This window comes from Rhinolophus sinicus, linkage group LG03 (genome assembly GCF_036562045.2).
Source record: "Rhinolophus sinicus isolate RSC01 linkage group LG03, ASM3656204v1, whole genome shotgun sequence".
Lineage (NCBI taxonomy): Eukaryota > Metazoa > Chordata > Mammalia > Chiroptera > Rhinolophidae > Rhinolophus > Rhinolophus sinicus.
In genome coordinates, this window is record NC_133753.1 from 7,507,037 (window position 1) to 7,527,700 (window position 20,664).

Genomic DNA, 20,664 nt, shown 5'->3' on the forward strand with positions numbered 1-20,664 from the left:
CTAAGGAATACCCCAAACTTGCTTAGATTCCTTTCTAATGAGCACTATTTTTCTTTCTTCTGTCAATTTCTCACAAATTTATGTTTCTTTGTCTAAAAAATATAAAAGAGTGCCGGGTTTGATCATTTCTTTGAGCCTCATTTTATGATCTGAGCAGCTTATGATTTTCTTGTGCACACGTACTAAATTGTTTTTTCCCCTGTTAATCTAGTCATGTCAATTTTATTATTTTATTATTAGTCCAGCCGTAAGAACTAAAGAAGGGTGGGAGGTGGGGGTGGATCGGAGGTGGGTGGGGTGGGTGGGGGGAATTCTTTCCCTTCCCGACACAACCTTGTGATAAGTTGCTGAAAATAGCTGTTCTTGTATTTACCGTCTGACCAAGAATTACCTCCTATGATTACACCTCATGCAAATTAATTTTAAAAAGAGAGAGAGAGAGAGAAACTTTTAAAGTTCATGGCAAGGGTACAAGAAATGCCTGCTAATTAGTCAGCAAATCTTTTTCGTGCAGGAAGTTGTTTATGCTTCTCTTTCAAGAGCACATTGTGAAATCTCAATGTCAGCGTATGATAGAATAAACTTGCTATGGCGTTCACAGTAGACTGAAAAACTTTTTACCTGCCCAGCCTCAATTCTGGATTCTGAATGTCTTCTGGAAAAGGTGAAGATGGCATGGCTGGCTCCTAAAACAGTTAGGAACGGCAGTGATCCAGTCCCTGGTGGTCGCGACAACTGACTCAGAAGTCAGAGCACCTTTTGATTTGGCACAGCAGCGGGCAGTAGAAACGAACATCTCTCAAAGAACTTTAATATCCCTGATATTTACCCCAATGCATTCTTCAGTTTGAAAGTTTGATTTTAAGTATTATTTGACTCTTTTCCTGGGGCAGGGGGGAACTACCTTATTAACTTCAAAAAGATTGTTTTGGTACAAAGAGGTATCAAGTGGCATTCCTTTAAATATGACCTCGGAGGAATATTTTAAACTTACCAGGTATGGTTAATTTATCAAAGGGAAACATTTTGCCTCTGACTTCATCCTCCTCCTCCTCATCTTCTTCTAATAAAAGCAAAATATACATCGTCATGGTTATTATACATATTATTACCCTGGACAGCTCAAAAAATTAAAATATTTTAACTAGTAGTCACTAAAAAAAGTTAGCCATAAATGGGAAAGCATGTGTTTCAGACATAGTCGCTCTGACTTTTTTTGTTTATTTTAATCGAGTGACTATTACGCTGCACAATCAAGTTGCAACTTACCTGAAAATAAACACTCAAAATACAAGGAACACTCAAACTTACGGCTGAACAGGTCTTTGGCTTGATCATAAGTCTTTGGAAATCCATCCAAAATGTAACCTTGATTCCTGCAAGGCATCGATTTTAGCTTTTCTCTTACAAATCTAATTATATATTGATCGTCCAGCTGACCTGATAAAAAGAAAAAAAAAATATTGCTGTGGAGTCACATTCTACATAGGGGTTACATCCTAAAGTCATCTGCAAAATTGTTATGTAGTCAAAGTTACCACTTAAAATCCCTTATTTTTCCATTAAAGTGAAAAACCATGTGGTTTTGTATTTCAAACATGACACATGAATTCTAATGGACACTAGAGTAGGAGAACCCCAGCTGTTGTCCCCAAGGAAGGTCAGAAGCAAATGCTGATGTCTGCCCTTCCAGAATGTCGCCAGTGGTCACAGCTTTTGGGTGAAGTTGAAAACAGAGTAAGTGGAGGAATCCAGAGTGTTCCTACTTCACGGGGGTTTACTCAATTCTCTTTTGATGTTTTATCTCTATAACCTTAATACACTACGATAAGTGCTTCTGTTGTGTGAATTAAGTGAGCGGTATTCATGTATGTTGCTGGCCCACAATGTATTCATAGTTAGTGCTCAATAAACGTTTGCTGCTGTATTCAAAGAAAAACCAAACTTGATCTGACTCTCAAAGCACTGTTTTCTTTAAAGCTGCAGGAGAGAACAGACCCTGCCCTTCTCCCTGTCTTTTGCAGATGGCCTGGCTTTTTTGACCTTTGCCTCACTGGACAGTTCCCTCTGAAGCCTCCTGCAATTGCTTGGGGAGGCTGAGGCTGGGGGAGTTAACCACTGGAACAGTGGTTAAAGACATAGGAACTCAGAACAGGCCTCCCCAAAATGTGCCACTTTGACCTGTGAACTATTTTGAGCTGAAGACAGTCAAGACCCTGCAGGCTAATGAGAAACTTTCGCCTCTCCCTTAAATAATTTAAATTAGGGGCCTTGCCCATAATAAGAGTTCCCACTAGAAATAACTTTTTTTTTTTTACCTATTTATACAGCAGGGCAAACTACTAATTATTGAACACCTGCTCTTCTTATCGTCCTGTGAATGACCTGCTTCCCTTTGGAAGGAAGGTAACTTACCTTATCCTTAGCTCAGTAAATGTCATATATATACACCTCATTTTTCCTTTCTGTCTTTGAACCTCCCATGTATGCAGACTCTTTGGCTCTCTTATGTATGTGGGCTTCCCAGGCGTACATATGTAATTAAATTTGGTTATTTTCTGTTGTTAACCTGTCTCTCGTGTTGATTTCATTATTAGACCAGCTGAAAGAACCTGGGGGGTAGAGGAAAGTTTCTTCCTCCCTGACAAAGACAATATAATGCAACTCCATGACAATGTCCAATTGTCATTCCATCATAATTATTAAACAGCTATCATTTCCAAGACTCAGCCCTGCCCTTACATTGCTGCACAAATACATTACAATAATGTAAGTTTGGCAAGTTTGAGAAATTGCTCTCCAAAGCTTTTTCTAAGGTGGAACTATACTTTCAGTTTATGGATGGGTCCATAAGAGAAAATGAATAGTGTTTGGCCTCGTTTGATCACTCTATTAATGACAATAAAATGAGCTCATCAAAACACCTCCCCTTTCTTTTAGCTTTCATTGTCACACGAATCATTAAGCAGTAACTGATTGAGAAAAGAATTGTCTTTCAGAAATATAAATATTATGGCAGGGACAAAAATAATCAAAGATATTATTTAGCATAATGAAGTTCCTTGAAATGATTTGACATTACTTCCCGGTAAGGTTCACAATGGTGCAAAGAAATAAAGCTAAATTAAAAAAAAAAAAAAAAACCAAGGGATTCACCAAGACTCAAAGACGAGTGCTGCTGAAGCACTGTACTTTTACTTTTCAAAGGTTTCCTTGGTAAGGCAAAGGCACACACTCAGAAAGTGAGCTTCTGCCCCCTTCCATGCGTGCCTTGGTTTATTTCAGGCAGTGAGCTTTGCCATTCATTTGTTTGCATCTAATCGTCGTCCGTTGTCTAATCCTAAGTGTTCAGTATGCAGGAAAGGGCCTCCAGGAAGTTTATGATCATTGTGGAATGTGAGTACACAAAGGGCCAAGCCCAAGTGCATTTCTCTAGAAAACTGTGACCTCTTGTAGATACACCCAGGGCCAGGGTTGAGCTCCTTGGGAGGAAACTGTCACTTCTGCTTTCAAATGAATGAGCACAGCCCTACTGTGTAGCCTTTTAAACACCACACTGCTTTGTTGTTTTTTTTGTTTGTTTGTTTGTTTTTGTTAAGTCTATCTTTCAAATGCTAATATTAACTGATATTCATAATTACTAAAACACTTTAAAAATAGGCAGCTGCAACAAAAGTGCTTTTTTTGTTGTTTTTGTTTTTAAATAAGAAACTGCCAAACTCAACAATTCTTTTAAATCCCCTTAAATACCATCATTACCATGAATGGCCATGAAAGAACATCGTGCATTTCCTCCAAAGGGCTAGAGGAAGAATAACTTATGAGGGGGAAAAAAAAAAAAAATCTCAAAAAAATTTAAATACCAAGGTTGTAAAATAATCCATGCAAAGTATAGACAATGTCAAGTTGATACACTGACATGTTTTTCCTTCTAACCTTTTATTTTCAAATTCATAAAATAGTTGGAATAGTCCAACAATCACCCAGCATTCCACCAACTAGATTCAATAATTCCACAACGCTTTGGAAATACAGACAGGGAGCACAAAGAATCTATAACTAGTACACTCAGTGGTTTCAGCAAGTGCCTATTTCAGCCACAATTGTCCGGGGCGGCTGGGAGTAGAATTGTGAGCAGACGCAGAGGTGCCTTGTGCAGGACTGCGAAATCGGTCGGTCTTGCTGGAATCATTAGAATCTTATGATAACAGACTGGGTCATGTGGGACAAATGAGCTCACCTGTGTTGTGTCCCTGTGCTGTGAAATGTCTGTGTGGGATCGTGAAGCGGGTTCAAAGGTCTTGTTCAATCATAATCAAGGTCCACATTCTACACGGTTTCTGGTAAATAGGACCAGAAAGGATTTGGGGACAAACTTGAGGAAGAACCAAATACCTTCCTCAGGTTAAAGGGGGGTGATGAACTACTCCAGTCGTATAGGAAGAGGGTGCATGGGTGGCACACCAAAAGGGGAGTGGGGAGGGAGGGGTGCTTGCTGTTCTGAAGACTTTCTGTTCCCCAAAGACTGCTCCCTCTGCTCCATCCCAGGGTCCCTCCTGACGCAGGCTGCTGACCCAGTTTCGCCTCGTGCATCTATCTGGGGGAAGAACAGAGGCCCTTCCTGAGCTTGGGATGCAGTGACCATTCTCAGCTGGACAGAGTCTCTACTATTCTATGTGGTCACCTCCTCAGGCATGAAAAGAGCCCAGTCAGTACCTCACGCCATCCTGTTACAGGAAGTCCTTGGATAAGACTTTTGGGTCCTTGCAAAGACCAATCACATAAGTCTATGCCCATCAATATCATCTAGTGTTTGTCTTGTCCGATTACCTTGAATACTGGAGGTTCTTGCCTCTTTTCTAGGGGCAGCACTGTTCACTGCCCCCTAGTACCCTCTTTCTGGCCTTATACCTCAGGCTTAAAGTGTACACCCGTGGATTCCTAAAAATCACAGCTCCCACTCTTTCTTCCTTTCTTTCTTTCTTTCTTTCTTTCTTTCTTTCTTTCTTTCTTTCTTTCTTTCTTTCTTTCTTTCTCTCTCTCTCTCTCTCTCTCTCTCTCTCTCCCTCCCTCCCTCCCTCCCTCCCTCCCTCCCTCTCTCTCTCTCTTTCTTTTTTATAGAATTTTTATAAGCGTTTATTTGAGCCAAACTGATGGCATGTGGGGAAACTAGACCTCAAATGCCCCTCCCCCATGCTTTCATGTGGCCTGGCCAGATTTCTTTCCACAGGTGTCCTCACAGTGGAATGTCTTACCTTAGTTTTCTTCCCCTCCCGCAAATGGCGGTAGCAGGACTCTGTTAGACTCTAAACCAGGATAGTGACTCCCAGCGTCTCATGGGTGAGGCAGAGGCAGTGTTCTATCTCAAAGAAATGAATCTGTGTTTTCTCTACACACCTTCCTTTGCCTCTGGGAAATCTCTCTGGGGCTCTAAATTCCATTTCCTCCTGGCCATGTCCACACGAAAGCAAAAAGCAAGACTCTGATCATCCGCTGGTGTAAGTGACAATCAGTGTATGCAAACAAAACCATTTTCTCCACCCAGGACAATCAAATTGGCATGGCCCGGGAGGACAGGAGGAGGTACAAGCACAGCCTGGACATCAGAGGAAGGCCAGGGGGACGAGAGTCCTTGAAGATGACAGCTGGGAAGATGACCACTTGGAGGGACGAAGGGTGGAGGGCTCCAAAGACCAGACGAGAGCAGCGCTTCAGGAGCCAGCAGTGGATGGTCCTCAGGGCGAGGGCCTCAGTGGCCACCTGTCTGTCACCCGGGGCCAGTTTACCCAGACCAACCCGGGAGGATCAGAAACAGCCACCAGCCAGAAGGAAGAAGTAGAGGGAAGAAACCAAATACGCTTGCTAGGAGGGTGAGGGGGAAAACTATTGGATGAAAGTCCAAACTATTGGTTACACATAGGACTAGTCTCTAAACCACACTCGTATAACCAGTTTGCTGGAGGATCTCAACTGTCTAAGGATAAAAATGAAATGTTTTTATTTTTCTAGTCTAACTGCTGACAGACTGTTTTCCTGCTGGGTCACAAGCTCCTTTAGAAACATCTCAGTTTAAAACCTAGTCTGTGATGATTTGAGTGGAGTGGACTTCAAAAAACATGAATAAACAATGAGGCTGCTTACTCATTGTTCTAGGAGTTGCAATGGGACCTGCCTGAAACTCCATCCCAGGGTAGGGAAAGAAGGATTCCAGAGCTGGAGTTTAAAATGACACTTTACTATGATGAGTTGGTTCAACAAACTGGTTAAATACCAAGTAAGTGTGGACAAAAAAAGGGGTTCTATGGAAAGTAGTGATCTGGTCATAAATTCCTACCTGGGCAGGTCATGGTGGGTCACGTGCCAGGCCTAGAACTTCTGTAGTGAAAGGTGTCAAGCCAGCCCTGCCCATCTTGTGCATCCAGGTTAACACCTTTGAAATACCAGCGGTAACACCCCTGAAGGGGGTACTAACCCTCCAGAGACACATAATCTGGTTAACTATCCTGTAATCCAATCCGCTCCTTGCTGTCTCCCACCTCTATGTAAACCTTCCTGTCATCCCCTCCTTAATCTCAAATGCATAAAAGAAGCTGCAAAGCTGTTATTCTCTGAAGCATTTGAGATCTTGCTCCCTGGCATATGTGGTCAGTTCGACTCAAATAAACTCTTATAAAAATTCTCTACAGGTTTGGATGTTTCTTATGAAGACACGAGTAAGAATATTTTCCCATTCATTTGTATTTCGTCCTGCATGAATTATGGGTCCATGTTATTCATCAATTTTTTTCTATGAAGATTTTAATGATTTTCTAATAGCTTGCCTGAGCATTTTATATCTTAAGGATATTAACTCTGTCATATTGGTGGCAAATATTTTTTCCCGGTTTGTCCATGACCTTTTAATTAATGATTGTTGATGCTTATAAAATATTTATGACTACACCTTTGATCTTTTTTACACCTTTGATCTTTTTTCTTTTTAACCTAGGTCGTTCTTTCCCGTCTTATGATCAATCACCAAGATGTTAAAGTGACTTTTTTTTTTCTTGGTGGGCGAGATAAAATTTCTTTGTGGCTGTTATAATTTCTATACTTAATGTATAATAGGAAACAAGTAGTCTTTTCTAACAAGGGGGAAAAACCCCGAAGACCCACAAATCAAATTAGAAAAATAAAATAATAACGTGCTGTTTACTTGGGGAAAAAACAAAAACCAACAAAACCTCTTAACAGGACCCGCTCAACCCTGTGCCGTGGGCGTTACCTGCATTCTGCTCCATGCTTTCTTTGATGCCATCCAAGAGGTCCTGTGCATCGTCCACATTCTCCTCTTCCTCCTCCTCACCTTCTTCTCCTTCCTCTCCAGCTTTAGGTGCCACGATCGCCTCCTGCAGACCATAAGGATATTCCAATTGGATGATGCCCACTGATGTGCTACTCACGAGTCTCCTGGCAAGTGGTGCTGGGAAAGGCTGGAACCCAAGTCAGGAATGCACTCAACCCACCGGACAGGCGTCCTGCGAAAGTCAGGCTGTGTGTGCCTGCAAAGGTGGAGGAGAGCCTTGAGGTTTTCCTTAGTGGAAAATGGAGAATCGTCCACTTCTGTGCTGATGCCAGAACTGCTTAAGAATCAACACTTTTCTTATCAGGGCAGCAAACCAAGACTTAGTTGCAGTGTTAGCCCCTCCCAGGAATCTGACCTGAAACCAATCACTCTGGAATTCCATGTTCAACACTGGTGAGGCAATCTGCCTGATAAGACCCCTGAGCTCCTCCTTCCAAAGAAAGGTGCCCTTGCCTGAAATACTCCTTTCTTTTCTTTTGCTGATAACTTTCTTGCCCTGCCCAATTTCTGCCTATAAATAAACCTTCCGTGTTGAACAAATTCTCTACTTGCTAGGGTGCTGTGGCATTCATGAACCACTCAGTAAAGCCAATTAGATCTTTAAATTAAATTTACTTGGCTGAATTTTGGTATTTAACAGAGGGAAGGCAGAGCACAGAGGATGTTTAGGGCAGTGAAACTACTCATTGTATGAAACTGTAAGAATGGTTACATGTCATTATACATTTGTCCAAACCCATCGGATGTACAGCACCAAATACGAGAACCCTAATGTAAACTGTGGACTGTGGGTGATGAGGACGTATCAATATTGGTTCGTTGATTGTAATGCATCACTCTGGAGGGGGATGATGGCAATGGGGGCAGCTGCGCTTGTGAGAGGTAGGGGACGTATGGGAAATCTCTGAACTTCCATTTTTTAAAAACTTTTTCTTTTTTTTAAAGATTTTATTGGGGAAGGGGAACCGGACTTTATTGGGGAACAGTATGTACTTTCAGGCCTTTTTTCCAAGTCATTGTCCTTTCAGTCTTAGTTGTGGAGGCCGCAGCTCAGCTCCAGGTCCAGTTGCCAGTCCAGTTGCTGTTGCTAGTTGCAGGGGAGGGGGCGCAGCCCACGATCCCTTGTGGAGTCGAACTGGCAGCCTTGTGGTTGAGAGGACGCGCTCCAACCAACTGAGCCATCTGGGAGCTCAGTGGCAGCTCAGCTCAAGGTGCCATGTTCAATCTTTAGTTGCAGGGGGCACTGCCCACCATCCCTTGTGGGACTTGAGGAATTGAACTGGCAACCTTGTGGTTGAGAGCCCACTGGCCCATGTGGGAATCGAACAGGCAGCTTTCGGAGTTAGGAGCATGGAGCTCTAACCGCCTGGGCCACCGGGCCAGCCCCTAAAAACTTTTTTAACTTTTTATTTTAAGTGTGTTTTTGTTAGTCACAGCTAGGGGAATGAGTCGCAGAAGACCAACATTGGTCCTTTAGAATTTATTTGGCATGTTTGAGCTGCAGGAGGTCAGGTTAGAAAAGACCATAACTTCCCCAAGCAAAAGGGGTATGGAGTTTTATAGGTGGGGGTAAACGAGGCTGTTCCCCTTTTAACGTCTCAGGGAGTTTTCATTGACAAAGGGTTCCAGGACCTGCCCAAGCCCTCCAGCTCCACACCCTGGCCCAGGTGTCTGGCCCCAGGTCTCTGGCCCCAGGTCTCTGTCAGACTGCCCAGCTGGGCTGATCACAGGCTCCTAGAAGGATCAAGACAAGATGGCTTTTACGATAAGCCTTCTGCTCCTGGCCTAAATATGGCTTCACATCAAGTAGTTGTTTCAATCTAGTTGTGGAGGGCACAGCTCACAGTGGCCCACGTGGGGATCGAACCAGCAACCTTAGTGTTATTAGCACCACGCTCTAACCAACTGAGCTAACTGGCCACCCCAGGAATTGTTTAAAAACTGAAAATGTTCCAGTCAACAGAGAGAATACAAGATATATTTTGAGCAACAGCAGGAGACAGACTAAATTTCAAGGGCAACCCATGAAAGATGCTTGCATCTCACAGAGGAAAGCCCCATGGGATAATGTGTTTTCCTAAGCAGGGCTGACAATAATATCCTTAACAAATCTCTGTGTAGGATGCCATGTAAAATTAGCGGCTTCCTTATTACAAGATTAAGAAAAGCATTTTTAAAACATTTAAATTTCCAGGCAGCCGGTTAGCTCAGTTGGTTAGAGCGCGGTGCTCTTAACAACAAGGTTGCTGGTTCGATTCCCACATGGGCCACTGTGAGCTGCGCCCTCCATAACTAGATTGAAACAACTACTTGACTTGGAGCTGATGGGTCCTGGAAAAACACACTTACAATAAATAAAGTTTAAAAAAACCCAAAAACATTGAAATTCCCCACAAAGTAGTTAAAAGTGATACCAGTTTTGCTATGGCTTCGGAAATGACGTCCTTCAGTTTAACGTGATGTAGTTTGTAGTGCTTGGACAATGCTTCTGCAATACTGGATTTCCCCACCGCAGGAGGACCAAGAATGCAAATCTTGATGGGCTGCAAGAGAAGAAAAAGGATCGTACAGCAAGCTCGGAGCAGTCTGGAGCTAGACAGAGTGTTTTTTATTCCGGGGCTGTGCCTTCTGCAGTCTCCGGATCCTGTAGGCTAACTTTCACTCCTCCACCTAAACTCCAGTCACTTTCTCAAGGTACTTAATCAGCACCGAGTGTATGCTTTGGTCTGGGCTTGGAGAATAAGACACTCAACAAGATGTGCTCAGGAATTCCTCAAAAGTACTTAAAAAGAAAGTACTCGAGCAGTACACGCTACCAGCTTCACACTTTCTGCATTATTCTTGTAAAGGTAACAAAGAAATCGAATAATTTTTGGTCTGGTGTAGACAGTGCTCGATTTATTGCCTCATAAATATTGCTTCGGACTGAACTCGGTCTTCAATTATCCTTTCTTTATTGACACAATTCTAGTTTTAAAAAATACACTCATTAAAAAACAAACGCCATTTCTTCTGCTGAAAAAGTTGCTTGAATGCTTAAGAAGCTCTGTCACATTCATAACCAATGAGTAAATGTTTGTTTCTAACAGAAACGAAAATATCAGTAACAAATAGTCATTTCTTTCAAAATGGTCCAAACGGTGGTGAAACCGAAGCCTGGTATTTTGCAAGGCACATTTAAATACTTTTTAATTAAAAAAAAATTTTTTTTAAATCATGCGAATGAAAAGAATTTCCACTAGCAGAGTGTCCATGTGCTTCAAGATTACACAATTTCATCCACGAAGCTGGTTATAGCTATTATTACTACCGCTTCTCAGACAAAGAAATCAAGGCTGTGAAGGAAATAAGCAGAGATAGGAGCTCCCCTTATCTAGGCAGGAAGCCCAAGAGGCATTGGATTCGTTTATAATGAGAGGTCTGAGTACCACTGAGCTCAGGGCTCTCCGAGTGCACGTGGTACTTTCACTCCCTCAGGGCAGACAAGCATGAAAGTTGCTTGATGAGCTTTGATCAGAACAAGGAGAGTTGGAACAAGGGATTGTGCGTTGGCATCAGGTCAAGTGGACTGATGCACCTGTCTCTGCAGCTAGGACGACTTTGCTTTGCTAAAGGAACTGGGATATCACGGAAGCCGTGGGCTTGAGGCTCCATCTTTCTGGATAGCACTGTCCACATTGCCCTCTTGTATTTCCCCTTCTATCTGCTATGCTGAGCAATGTCCCCAGGGGTGGATAGGCTGGTACATTTTTAGATATGCTTATTCCTTCTATCACGTTCTTGTCCAGTCTTGCTAACCAGGGACCACATGGTCTCTTTAAAGTGTCTTATGTCTAACTGCGCGCTGCTGCTTTACAGTTGACTTGCAGAGGAAAACACTAGTCTAACCTCTCGAGTTGGGTGAGTGTGTGCCTTGGAAGCATCTCCAAGTACAGCCACCACGGGTTTCTCAGACGCTTGAACAGGTCATTGTTTCTTTTGCTGAGTGGTATACCTTTTACTTATTCTTCACCTGCCACGTTTTTCAGGAGAATATGGTTCTTAGGATATAATGGCAACACTGTACTCGTCTGAAGGATTCCCATGCACGGTAGTAATTATGATTATGGCGGCACCTGTTACTCAGATCCAATCTACAGTTTTCAAAACATTTTCTCACGTAATGCTCACGTCCGTCCTTGGACTGGACCAAAGGTCTGGGCCAGTGCTACATTTACCTGATTTCAGAGCGGGGCTAGGCCATTCTCGCTAAGTTTGCATCCTAGCTAGTTTGAATCCCCAACGAGCTACCTCTGTGACCTTGAAGAAATTGCTCCATCTCTCCTGAGTTTTGGTTTCCACATCTATAATATGGAGATAAGAATATCTACCTTGAAAAGTTGTGATGACTAAAATGACTAGCAAATGTCCTAGCCAATACGATCAAAGTAATAATCAGTCATCTTCCATCTCCTCCTTACCCTCTCCCATACGTGTTCCCAGGGCTGAAACAGGCAGGCCAGTAAGACACCTGGTTTTTCTCCTTATACAGACAACTCTGACAATCAGTCTGGAGCTTGCTGTTACGTTCAATGTGTGTCAAGCATTAGTCATTATCTACATTAACTTAAAAATTTTTAACACTCAGTTGGTAGTATTAATAAAACATATGTGTAGATTGTCAGACTTGGACAAATGGATCAAATCTGAAAAGGAACTCGAATTTAGAAATTTGGACATTTGAGAAAGGAAATGCTTTCACTGATATACTGAAAGTTTCATTTACTTTGCGTAAATCAGAGTTGAAACAGGAAATGGTTATAGTTACCAATAATCCTCGGCTTTGCTTGTACTCTTTGAGGATACTGTTGATATTTTCCACAAATCCTGCTTGGGCAACCCATCGAATGTTAAAATTCTCCTTCACAAACAGGGCTTCCATTCTCAAGTTAACCAGTAAATGGTCAATATTCTCTTGCTAAGAGATAAAGGCACATTAGAGATTTGTCTCCCTTTCTCTCTCTTTTTTCATCTTGACAGTTATAACAGACCAAAATCACCGCAGTTGTTTACTTTTTTTATACGAATTTATTGAAGTTTTTTGAGCCAAACTAATGACAATGCCAGGAAGCAAGATCTCAAATGCTCCCACTGCAGTTTTTAGAGAAAGTACATATACATTCACTGACCGTGAAAGTCAAATAATGCAGCATCCAGTATTGCCTGCTCTGATATGCTGTCACACGTCTAAACTCTCCCCACCTCTGCTCTCTTGCAATAGGCAGCAGCCACCCTGACTCCTGTAGATACACAAGCACCTCAAAGAGTAGAAAGATATCATGAGTCCAAGTATGATGTTTCTTCCTAAAATTTATAAATTGTATCTACTTTTTGAATAGTGTGGTCCCATGGTTCAAAATCCAAGGGGACAAAAAGCATAGAGGAAAATGCTGCTTTTGACACCCGTCACCACCGACACAGTTCTGTTGCTCAGAGACGACCAATGATATCAGTCCTTCCAGAAACATTCTTAAATGCAGTGTTTTGATCAGTATATTCCTAAAAAAAGTTACATCCTAAAGCTAGCTGGAAGAGCACACTGCATGACTAACAAACATTGTATTGGTTTTTGTTGCGATGGAGTCAGAATTCAGCCTCCTGTTCAAATTTTAGAAAAGGCCAAACAGAATGGCACCCAATGCTTGTGCAGCATCTCATGTATCAGACAGCTTTCATATATGTGTTCTGACCATGACCTCGGAGAGTTTTTCAGAAAAGAAAAGAGGAAGTCGCTTAGGGTGGATGGCTCAGGAGCTGAGCTGAGCTTGGAAGCCAGGCATTCGGACTCCAAATCCCTCAAGAACCACTATGTTTAGGAAAAGGGTAGGAAAAAAAGAATCTCTTATATACTAACTGTTAAGTCCTTGGTTAGGAAAGCATTTTCTTTGGGTACTTTCTGGATTTTTCCAGGGCCAGTATGTTTGCTGATGCACTGTTAGAAAAAAATAGAAATATTATTTGGTTTACCTGTAAGATTTTAAATATAAAAGTTCTCAAATGAACACAAAACATAACTGATACAAAAAAAAAAAACACAACAAAAATATTTTGCAAAACAGAGGGCAGTGCCCGATGGTATTCATTCATTTATTTGTTCTATGCATAATTAATGATCACCACTGCATGTCAGGAACTGGAGAGAGAGATGAGAAAGGCCCAATTCCTGCCCTCAAGGAGCTCCCAGTCTGAAAAGGGAGGCAGACGTGTGTACATAGATGTGTAATGTTTGCAGCTTGCAAAGGGGATTCTGGGAGTACAGAAGAAACATCTGGCCTAGGCAGGAGGTGGGAAGGAGGCAGGGAGGGTGCAGAGGAAGACATCTAAGCTGAACCTTAAAGATGAGTGCGAGTGGCCAGGGCAGGAGAAGGCTAGCTGGGCTCCAAGGGGACAGGTGGCTTTAGCCAGAGCGGCCTGGACTAGAGACGGAGCCCTTACATCCCCAGAGCTTCTGGAAGACACCAGTAGGTTTGGAGAACCTGACGATCGCGGTACATTGAGGCAAGTGTCCACAGACACATTTTAGTATCCCAGTGAGTGATTCGTGTATGTGTAGCCCTACAATGGTCTTTCCTGTCACCTTCCATGCAGTTACTGGAGAAAGGGCCACTTTGATTGTCACTTCCCAACACATACGCTGCAAATACAGATGGTGAGTTTGGTTTTAAGGATAGTCTACTTTAGGAGCCCCCAGTCTTGTTAGCACACCTGATTTCATAACTACATTTTAGGGGTAAAACAATTTAAGAAGTGCCATCAAATATGGGACAAAACGGCTGTACCTTGACAAAGTCTTCCAGCGTATGTACAGACTCATCCACGGCAACCAGGTAACGGAGCTTTGGCACGTGGTCTATTATGTTTTGTATCATTCTGCAGACCAATAGGGAAAAATCATCACCAGAGGGAAAATCCAGAGAGAGGCAGTAAACTAGACTTCACTGAGCACCAGCCCCACGGCCGGTCACCATGGCAGAGCCCGGGGCTTTAGGAAGTGGTCTGACTTCATTTCCGACCAGGTCAGGGTCAAGATGCTGATGCACAGTACAGATGAGCAAGCTGGTACAGAGGTAAGTGATCTTTCTCCAGCTGAGGGGGCTACAGGATTTGAAGCCAGGTTCATCTGGCTCCAGATCCGGCTGGTGTTCTTCAAAGAAGTACCTGACCCCATAAGACTAGCGTTGTAAAGTCTGCCCACTCAGACGCTCCTTAAGTCAGGGCTTTGGGGTCCGTGTTTCACAAGGTAGACACAGTTCCCGAGAAGCTGTGGCTTTCTTAAGGGAGTCACACAGCTCTAGGGACTGGATCTAAGGTTTTCTACGTTGGATTAATAAAGATCATCAACATTTCTGAGTGTTTAACTCTGTCGGGTCTGGGCCATGGGCTTTCCAGGTGCCACCCCATTGAATTCTCACAACAATCCTATCAAGTAGGGACTATTATTATCCTCATCTTACAAATGAGAAAATCAGACACAGAGGTTAAGTAACATTCCTAGATTCACACAGCACAAATGAAAGAACCCCAGAGAGAAACAACGGAGCATAGAAACCTATCACGAGACTGTCAATTCTCCCTCCATTTCAACTTCTTCAGTGAAATGAAAATAAAACAAATGTGTGTACGTCTAAATGTCCATTTCCCATATATTTTATATTAAATTTTCAGACCACTTCATCCTTTAGTTTCTTCCTTTGTTAAATATTTTACAATCTTCAAAGAAACCTTTCAGAAAAAATGCTACTGAAAGGCTCCCTGAATCCTTCAGTGGTGGGAAGAATTTAACTCTCTAATGCATCTGTTTGGAAGTAAGATGATAAGGACGAACACTAAGTGTTTTGTTTTAATGACGTAAAACATTCTTTTACATCTTTAAAACCTGATAACATAATGATGTAAAATCTCTGCAGAAAAGGGCACATTTCAGCCTCTCCACCTCCAGAGTAAATGTTGGAACAGACCTAGGTTTTGCAATTCAGGGGATTCTTCTTTCAGAAAAATAGTAGAAGTTAAGTTTAGGGCCTTGGAAAAGAACCATGCATGAGGAGGGGTCCTGAAGTTTAAGCTGCATTATTTCCCAGTGAACCTGTAAATCTGCCTGGGACAGTGACCAATTGACTAGCTGTCAGTGGATGAGAGAAAGAGCGGAATCTAGAAACCAGAATCTCAGGGAAGAGCCGACACTGGTCCCTGCTGGGGCTGGGGCGGGGTAAGGGGTGGTAGAATAAAGCCCCTGAAATTCAAAATGCAGAACTGACGAACCACCAAGCAAGTGAACCATCTCTTTGACCATATGTTTAAGTCAGAGCCTGCAAAGGAGATGGGTCTTGACCGTCTGGAACACAGAGTTAGGATACTCTGTAAGTGTGAGAAACATGTGTTAATTTTACCTACAGTTGCCAAAAAACCCCACTTTGGCTTTATTTTATTATATTTTTATTTTTTTACAGGACTTTTTTGGGGAACAGTGTATATTTCTGGGACTTTATTGGGGAAGTGTGTTTTTCCCAGGACCCATCAGCTCCTAGTCAAGTTGTTGTCCTTTCAATCTTGGTTGTGGAGGGCGCAGCTCGGCTCCAAGTCCAGTTGCCGTTTTTTTTCAATCTAGTTGCGGGGGGTGCAGCCCACCATCCCTTGCAGGACTTGAACCAGCAACCCTGTTGCTCAGAGCTCACGCTCTAACCAACTGAGCCATCCAGCCTCCCCAAAACAACTTTGGCTTTAAAGTTTGCTATCTAAATTTCTAGAATTTAAGTTGGTGGGCTGGACATATCAATCTTATCTGGGACACAAGAATAAGAAACTAGGTTCCCAGGATAAACATAACAAGTTCATTCTTTTCCAGAATTGGAAGGCATGCTATTCTGCTGATAAAGTTTCTAAAAGATGGACCTGAACTTGTCATCGGAAGCGTGGAGCTTTTAGATGATGGACACGATTTCATCAAATGCAAAATGGAGATAGTAACAGTACCTTCTGCATTGGGTGGGCGTGAAGAACAAGTACAATATTACATGTGAGGATCTTAGCCCTTGGTAAGTGCTCAATAAATATTCACTTTTAAACAAACACGTTAGTACATGAATTCTAGGGAATTCGAATCTCTGGGAGAATGCTTACCCTGCTAGATCAAGAACATGAATTGCTGGAATTACATTTGTTCCATCTCCAAAAACTGGTAATGCAGGGACCTCACCCAACCAAGCCATCTAAAAGACAGGAAAGCAAAAGCATATTTTTCCCGTTATATGTGTCCGACGATTACAACTCGCGTAAAAGCCATAGGCACCCATGAGATCTATCTGAGGAAGTAATCATCAGATGAAGCCCCAAAGAAATGTTTTGTAAATCAGCTCTGATGAGATTTATCAACTCCTATTAAGACAAATAAAGTGTAACCTGAGCTGAAATACTTTTCAAGAAATCTATCATCTCATCAGCTATCTGTAGTAGTCATCTGTATGTTACCTACATACAGAAAGAAAATGCTTTCATATGCATGATGCCTTTGATTCTCACAAAAATTAAAATTAAAATTTAAAATTAACCTGACTGGCTAGGCGTAATCACCATCAGTCCATAAGTGAAATGCTTAGTAAAGGATCCCGCAGGAGATTACACTTCTCATGAGTCCCAGAGCCTGGATTTGAACCCTGATCCTCAGACTCCCAAATCCATGTCTTTTTCCTTCATTAAATATTTCAATAAATAAATAGACAGCCTGGGTACTGTTTAGCTGTCGGGTAAACTTGGTTATTTTAAATTGCTTTTAACGAGTGAAAGAGGTGGAGGTGGGGGCCACAGTAGACCATCGAATCTTACAAGGTATTTTGGACTTAGGGAAATCATTTAAGGGTTTTAAGCACTAAAGTGGCATCATTAGATACACTATTGCTGCCTTGTGAAAGAATGGTGGACAGTAAGAGTCTAAATGGGAAGATGGAGGCCATGACAGTGGTGTGGACAAGAGATGGTTTAGCTTAACCTGTGGGTGGGGAGTCGGGGAGTGAGGTTGGAGAGAAGAGACATATTGAGGAGGTTGGCTCTGCAGTAACTGGAGATTTTGTGATGGATGAGAAGGAGGGAGGAGTGGGGTTCTAGTTGTTGCAACTGGGTGGAAGGTGGTCCAATTTTCTGAGATGGGCCCTGGGGGAATTTTGGGGTGACTGTAGGTATATTCTGGATTTGTGAAACATCCAAATTGAGGTGCTGAGTAGGCAGCTGGAGCTACAGAGCTAGAACTAAGGAGGGAGAGCCCTGCTGGTGACTTACACTTGACAGTCATTGGCACCCACCATGGGAATGAACAGACCCACTCAGGAAAAGAGGGCAGATGGAGAAGAGGGTCTAGGGCAGAGGCCCTGAAAATGCCAACATTCAATGGTCGGGTAAGTAAGAAGTAGCTGAGAATGGACAATAAGAAAGAGCTTTCTTTAGCTCAGCCTCTTCAGTTGCCGTAACTCTTATATGAAAAAGTCAAATCAACCAACTCTCTCGACTCACTATACTTCTAAATATTGCCTTCTTTCTTTGTCCCACATTATAGGAAAATTTCTCGAAATCCTTCCCTAGTCTCCCCGTTTCCACTTCCCCTCTTCCCGTTTGTACCCCCTTGAACCTCTTCATATCAGGCTTTTGTCTTACCCAGTTTCAAAATATCCAGAGGTCAATTCTCAGGTTTCATGTGGTTTGATTATACGCAGCATTTGACACAGTTGTCATGATTTCTGTTTAGAAACACTTTTTTCACTTGGCTTTTTCGACACTGCCCTGCTGCTTCCCCCTTACCTCACTGGGCACCCCTTCTCAGATTCCTTTCCTGGTCCCCTCCTAGCTCCTTGTAATCTCCAAATACTGGAGTTGGCGTGTCCCAGGACTCTGTCCTCGACCTCTTCTCTTCTCCATATTTACTCTCTAGGCGATGTCATCTCGTCCTATGGCTTTAAATACCACCCGTATGCTGGCAGCTCCCACGATTAGATCTCTAGTCCAGACCACCTCTATGATCTCCAAACTCATGTCCGACTTCCTACTCAGGATCTTAACTTGGACATCGGTCATTTCAAACTTAACACGTCTAAGACTGAGCTCCTGAGCTTCCCGTTGCTCACCGTAACCTGTTCTATTCTCCCTTCTTCCCGTCTCAGCAAATCACGACTTCATACTTCCAGTTTCTCAGATGAAAACCTTTAAAGTCATCCTGTTCTTTCTGTCACCTTTCCTTCCAAGCTTTGAACCGATCCTGTTGACTCTACCTTCAATATCGATCCCCAATCTGAACAACCTTCGGTGTCTCCATCATTTCCACCCAGGGCTTAGGCACTAACTACCCTTCTAACCAGCCTCCCTGCTTTCCCATGCCCCACCACAGTGCAATTTCAACCCAGCAGAGGAATAGTTCTCCTTTTAAAACTTAAGACAGATTATGCGACTTTTGCGCTCAGAATAGTCTACTGGTTCTCAAACCCACTCAAAATAAGAGCCAAAGTCCTCACAATGGGCTACAGGCTGGGCTCCACCTGCCTCCTCCATCACGTCTTGGACGTCATCGCCTACCGTCCTCCTGTGCTGAGGCACATTGGTCTTTTTGCTGTTCCTTAGCATGGTCAGCACATGCCTGCCTCAATTGTTTGCATTTACAGTTCCCACCACCTGGAATGTTCTTTCCCCAGGGAGCAAGTGCGTTTGCTCCCTCGCTGCCTTTCACGTTCTGCTCCAATGTCACATGGTTGGAAAGGCCTTTATCAACCATCATGGAGAAGATATGACCTCCCAACCCTGGCACTCTCTCTTTACCTTTCTCTGCTTAGTTGTTCTGCCGTTTTATCTTTCAACATCTGAAACACTCTACACTTACTGGCTAATTTGTTTACTATCTCTCACTCTTCTTCTCCACCCAACCAGAATGTGAGCTCCCCGAGTGCAGGGACTTTACCATGTGACTGTATTTCCAGTATCCACAATGGTTTCCGGCACAGGGTAGGCACTCAATCAATGTTTGTGTCCTGACTGAAAGGAGACCCATCTTTTACTTTATTGTCCTGAGAGGTGAATACAAGTTGGTAATCATGGGAAAGAAAAAGAAGAGGTTATGATTTACACCCGTATTTACCTTAACTCTCTGCTACTGTACTGCCATAACCACATCTAGAAGCAATCAAAATTATCTTCAAATTGTATAACCTTACTGTGAAACACTTAAAAAAATCCTCATAGACATTGAAAAGTCATACCTTAAAAAAAGAATGTAAGATGCCTCCGTCTACTCCATACTGAAGTCCAGCAGCAACTACGTAAGTCATGAATTTTTTGCTCTATTAGGTAAAACACAGGAAAAAAAGCTAAATGTACTATTATTAATCCCATTGAACCAGATTATTTTAGTGGTTAAAATGAGCACTTTAGGAAGTCTCATGACGGCTTCCAGGCTACTGAGGTGTTGTTTAGGATAGAAATGGTGTCCTCTAAAGGGGAGAATCGATACCACTCACGCTGTCCACAAATGCCTCTGACCGCTACTAGAATTGAATTGGGACTCTTAATTAAACGGAAGCCAGAGTTTATCATTTGTGAAGACTTAATACCTCTAAGTACTGTGTTGGGCACCTAGGGGAAAAGGAAGATAAAGAAATCAGTCCTCCCACGATGATTTTTAATTGTCTAGTAGGGGAGGTGGACATACATAATTATAACCAAGGAGTTTGGTAATAAATCTTAATACAAGGATTAGAAATGACATGGAGTATTCACTTCATTGGGGAGGAGTAAATTAGGTGCTGGGGGAATTTGCCTCGATATTTAACCATGTGAAAAAGTCGTCATGGTATTAGCAGCTCTATTGTGGGGGAAATGGGCCTTTCAGCACGTTGAAAAGCTAGGGAAACCTGGGCACTGATTCTTCTTCCTCTAATGCCCTCCTCCCTTGTAATCCAATTACCTGTGGCTTTGATGATGTTTAAGGTAAAAATCCAGAGAGCCTCGTGTAATGGCTGGTACAATTCCTTCTGGATTGCTGGTGTGAGGTCCAAGTATAAAAGGGGCCACCAGAGGTCTGTTGAAGTTCCATTAAGCATCTGACTCACAGGCCAGCACAGGCTTCCCCACGACAGATCAGACTTTTTCTCTTTGGTTAATTAAATGGGAAATTTAATCTTACCTGAGAGAGTGTTAATGTGTGTGTGACTGGTCTCTTCTTGCTAATCCATCACCCAATCAAAACACTGTGGTTGGCCTCAGAAGTAGAATTATCAATAAAGGCAACACTTATCACCACCGTGATTAGA

At 42.7% G+C, this 20,664-nt stretch overlaps 1 protein-coding gene across 2 annotated transcripts in view; it reads right to left on the bottom strand.

Annotated features, from left to right (window-relative positions):
* The window catches only part of AK7 (adenylate kinase 7), a 52,813-nt gene that overhangs the window by 10,444 nt on the left and 21,705 nt on the right, over positions 1–20,664 (bottom strand). Inside the window, exons 6-14 of one of the 2 annotated variants that reach the window (XM_019746384.2) lie at positions 19,615–19,695; positions 16,502–16,590; positions 14,164–14,254; positions 13,239–13,316; positions 12,153–12,302; positions 9,760–9,888; positions 7,265–7,388; positions 1,312–1,440; positions 995–1,063 (exon numbers count right to left, since the gene is read on the bottom strand). In XM_019746384.2, the coding sequence (XP_019601943.2) occupies positions 995–1,063; positions 1,312–1,440; positions 7,265–7,388; positions 9,760–9,888; positions 12,153–12,302; positions 13,239–13,316; positions 14,164–14,254; positions 16,502–16,590; positions 19,615–19,695 (940 nt within the window). The remainder of the gene's footprint in view (positions 1–994; positions 1,064–1,311; positions 1,441–7,264; positions 7,389–9,759; positions 9,889–12,152; positions 12,303–13,238; positions 13,317–14,163; positions 14,255–16,501; positions 16,591–19,614; positions 19,696–20,664) is intronic. The other variant, XM_074326968.1, reaches the window with a different exon arrangement.